This window comes from Arachis hypogaea, chromosome 16 (genome assembly GCF_003086295.3).
Source record: "Arachis hypogaea cultivar Tifrunner chromosome 16, arahy.Tifrunner.gnm2.J5K5, whole genome shotgun sequence".
Lineage (NCBI taxonomy): Eukaryota > Viridiplantae > Streptophyta > Magnoliopsida > Fabales > Fabaceae > Arachis > Arachis hypogaea.
The window spans coordinates 14,071,399-14,075,201 of NC_092051.1; the positions used below are offsets into that span (position 1 = coordinate 14,071,399).

Genomic DNA, 3,803 nt, shown 5'->3' on the forward strand with positions numbered 1-3,803 from the left:
AACCCAGTCATTTACAATATTTGTATATAATATTTAATTTATTTTTAATATATATTTTATATTTATTATGTATTCTATATAAATGATAAATTTTTTTGGTACAATAATATAGTTATATATAAAATTATAAATTTTAAAAATAAAAATATCTATTTTTAATTATAATTGCACAAAATATTAAAATTTAATGCTATTTTTTTTAAAAATAAATGGCTACATTTAGTTGTTTTTATTGTGTTTATAAATATTTTTAAAATGTTTCTATTTTTTTTCTATCAAATTTTTGAGTTGAGAGATATTTTGGTAGTTTATCAAAATATTTTCCATCTATATTTTTGAACATTATTAACTTCTGCTGTTCCTATAATATTTCTCAACTAACTTAAAAATAGAGCTGAGTCCACCAGTTTTTTTGTACTTTGAACTCTTTATCTAAGAAACACGCGCAGGGGTGTCTCCCTCAAAATGCAGTCCCTTTTAGAATAATTTGTTTTGTTGTTGCAAGAGAGGGGCTAAAAGCTCATACCCCATAGGGCCCAGGACCACGAACAAAACACAAGGAATGTTATACACCGTTGGCAAGAGGCTGATTAAAGATGAAGAGGGTGGGCTTAACGTAGCCCATTACCCAAAAATTAATCAGATTTCCATTAACAAAAGTGCGGCGGATTGGCAGTCGGGCAGAGCATCTAACGACCTAACCGCGAAATTGGCAGCCCGTGATCTCTTCTTCTCAATACTCTCATTATTTACGGTGAAACTTCGGGAATTTGGAAAAGAGAAAGGAATCGACTATGAGAACTCTTGCAAAATTTATTTGTCGTTCTCTTTGTATCTTGCCCAAGCACTTCCAATTAACTCCGCCATTCTCACACCCAATATTCCACCCTCGAATTCCATCTTTACTACGTTTTTACTCTGCCGGTACCTCATTCCATTCTTTTCTTCTTTATTTAAAATTTATTGTATTAATTTCTTGATGATGGATCGTTAGAGCTTGTGAAATTCATTTATAGCTAGAAGATTGATCGCATTTGAATTGATTCGTTAACAGAAGTGCAACCTCAACTATCTACGGAGCTCTTGAGCATAATGGAACAGAGACTATCTGCTATTGAGTACAGGTCTGCCACTCTCAACAATCTTCTCAATCAGGTAATGCAATGCCTTATTTCATTTCTCTTGTTTCTTCACAATTTCTAAGTTCAAATTTCACTCTTCATGCTCTATCTTATGTTTTAATTTTTCTTGTTATTTGAAGACAGCCCGAAATACCACCATCAGAATACGCAAGAGCAAATAAGGAGCTTCGTAAACTGAGCAGTTCGTTACACCTTATTAACGAGTTGAGGGCTAAACAGAAGGTATTGAACTCTCTTCATCATGTTTCTTTCAATAAAGAGTAATGTTAAGAAGCTTGTTTTGTTTTGTTTGGTTTTGTCTTGCGTTAGCTTGTGTTATTTTTTTCTACTGTGTGCAGGAAATTGATGGCTTGAAGTCACTGGTGGCTGAATGTTCCGATGACAAAGACATGCTTAACATGGCGACAGAGGAAATGGGACAAGCCATAGAGGAAGAACGAAGACTGCAACATTTGCTGTTGAAGTCCTTACTTCCTAAGGATGATGCTGATGAAAGGGACTGCATTTTGGAGGTCAGAGCAGGCACTGGTGGGGAGGAGGCTTCTTTGTTTGCAATGGACATTTTCAAAATGTAAGGTTGCATTTGTGTTATCGAAATCAAATGGAAACTATTATTACAGTTTTCTAAAAAGTGATATTGTCTAACATAATACAGGTACGAAAAGTATGCTCACAAGAATGGCTGGAAATTTGTAGTAGTAGATATTGCTCAATCAGATTTTAAAGGATACAAGGTACATATTTTATACATTTTGTTTTTGTATGATCTGATTTCTGTGCTTTCCTCAAGTTCTTGATATAATAGAACTGCATTTCATCCTGCATCTGATGGATTTCTTGATTGAACTTTACTTTCTCAGGAAGCTAGTGCAGCAATTGCAGGAGATGGTGCTTTTGGGAAACTAAAATTTGAAAGTGGAATACATAGAGTACAGGTTTTGGCTACAACCGTTTACCATCCATGAACAAATCTACTTTCTATCATTTGCTGACTTCTTTCTTTTTTGTTTAAAAAAAAAAAACAACAAAATAAAAGAGAGTTCCGGTGACAGAAAAATTAGGTCGAGTTCATACCAGTGCTGTTTCTGTCGCAATCCTCCCCCAGGCTGACGAGGTAATTAAATAATTAATAGCTTATCAAAATTGAGCACATTTTATTTAAGTATATGAAGTAGTAGTTTTAACATTTTGTTCTCTGGACATAATTCAAAGGGAAAGGGTATCCTATAATTTATGTACAGTCTAGTATGAGACAATATGATATGTTCCTACTTGTCTTTGCTTTTGTGCCGTTATGCAGGTTGATGTTCAATTGAAGAATGAAGACTTAAAAATTGATACCTACAGATCTGGTGGTTCGGGTGGTCAGCATGCAAATACAACAAACAGTGCTGTTAGAATAACTCACATTCCGACTGGGATTACAGTTGCTATACAAGATGAGCGTTCTCAACATCAAGTGAGTATTTTCAAAAGATTGGGTATAATTTTCGTTTGAATGATTTTAACAAGAAATGTGTTCCATCAGTTAAGGTATCTCAAATTTGATGCACAGCTTGTATTCCTTGGCTATTTTTTTGTTTAGAGAAAGCAACTTTGCAGTATTGATAGTTTGATACATTTTATTCTCAATACTTTCTGAGTGCATGGATTGACTTATCAACCTGAAGAAAAGCTAGAAAACATATTGGAAGCTTATTGACTGTTATGTCTTTCTATTTAGTTTGTTGATGAATTCAATATTTTGTTGCTGTGGACATTTCTCGTAATTGTGTGTTTATGTTTGTCTTTTTTTTTTTTTTTTGCTTCTTTACATTGTACATATGTTTCCTTATTTCTTTTAGAACAAGGCCAAAGCACTTAAAGTACTGTGTGCAAAGCTATTTGAAATGGAAAGGGTCCGAGCTCATAGTACACGATCAAAACTTCGGTCAGAACAGGTAGGAGAGTTTTTTTGGTTGTGAACTGTGTTGAATTGCCTATACCTTAGTTTGCTTTTTGGATTGACTTCGAGTTTGTCAAACTGTAAAGATTGGCAGCGGTGATAGATCTGAACGCATCCGGACATACAACTTTCCTCAAGGTCGTGTCACCGATCATAGAGTTGGTATAACTTATCACTCAATAGATGATGTGATGCAAGGTGAGAATCTTGAGGTATTTATTGATGCTCTTTTATTGCAAGAAGAAATGGATGCAATTGCAACTTTTAGTTCTTCTCAGTAACACCAACTGATGGAACCAAGCATTACTGATTAGTGACTGTTAGTTCGGGGACTCATTTTTGTACTTCCCATGCTGAAAAAGAAAGGTTATTGTATTTTGAATAAGATATGCTAGATTTAGAGAGAAAAAAAAAGTTGAAATTCTGATAGCATAGTATCCAATGATGTGTGTATGATTATTTGATAATATAATTACACGATATATTTGTTCGCTTGTGTTTCCCATTTCAGATTATATCCCTTTATTTTTCAACTTTGCTTTTGCACTAAAACTCTTGCCTTTCAAAAGAGCAGAGTATATTTTGACAAAATCCAATAAAGGAAAAAGAGTATAGTATGACTTAAATTAAGAATATGCACAAAATTAAATCATTTTGCTAATATGAAAATGTTTTTAAATAATTAAATCATTTCGTGTCTAATCACCAAAAAAAAA

The 3,803-nt window shown here is 33.5% G+C and overlaps 1 protein-coding gene across 2 annotated transcripts; it reads left to right on the forward strand.

Annotated features, from left to right (window-relative positions):
- Window positions 1–398: 398 nt before the first annotated feature.
- LOC112758568 (peptide chain release factor 1, mitochondrial) lies at window positions 399–3,581 on the forward strand. 2 transcript variants are annotated; one of them, XM_025807272.3, is made up of 10 exons: window positions 399–924; window positions 1,055–1,155; window positions 1,266–1,364; window positions 1,481–1,713; window positions 1,798–1,876; window positions 2,003–2,077; window positions 2,179–2,256; window positions 2,443–2,601; window positions 2,987–3,082; window positions 3,174–3,581. In XM_025807272.3, exons 1-10 carry the CDS (start codon window positions 795–797, stop codon window positions 3,366–3,368), a joined length of 1,245 nt encoding a protein of 414 aa, XP_025663057.1. In that variant the 5' UTR covers window positions 399–794; the 3' UTR covers window positions 3,369–3,581. The 2 variants fall into 2 exon arrangements, with proteins under 2 accessions (XP_025663057.1, XP_025663059.1); XM_025807274.3 differs by having other exon boundaries at window positions 779–924; window positions 1,017–1,155.
- Window positions 3,582–3,803: the final 222 nt, after the last annotated feature.

What these genes read in the sequence shown, in the direction of transcription:
- LOC112758568 (XM_025807272.3), top strand. Translation starts at nt 795, where the DNA reads ATGAGAACTCTTGCAAAATTTATTTGTCGTTCTCTTTGTATCTTGCCC. An exon ending in TCAACAATCTTCTCAATCAG is followed by an intron (nt 1,156 to 1,265) that starts GTAATGCAATGC and finishes ATTTGAAGACAG; the next exon opens with CCCGAAATACCACCATCAGA. An exon ending in GCAATGGACATTTTCAAAAT is followed by an intron (nt 1,714 to 1,797) that starts GTAAGGTTGCAT and finishes AACATAATACAG; the next exon opens with GTACGAAAAGTATGCTCACA.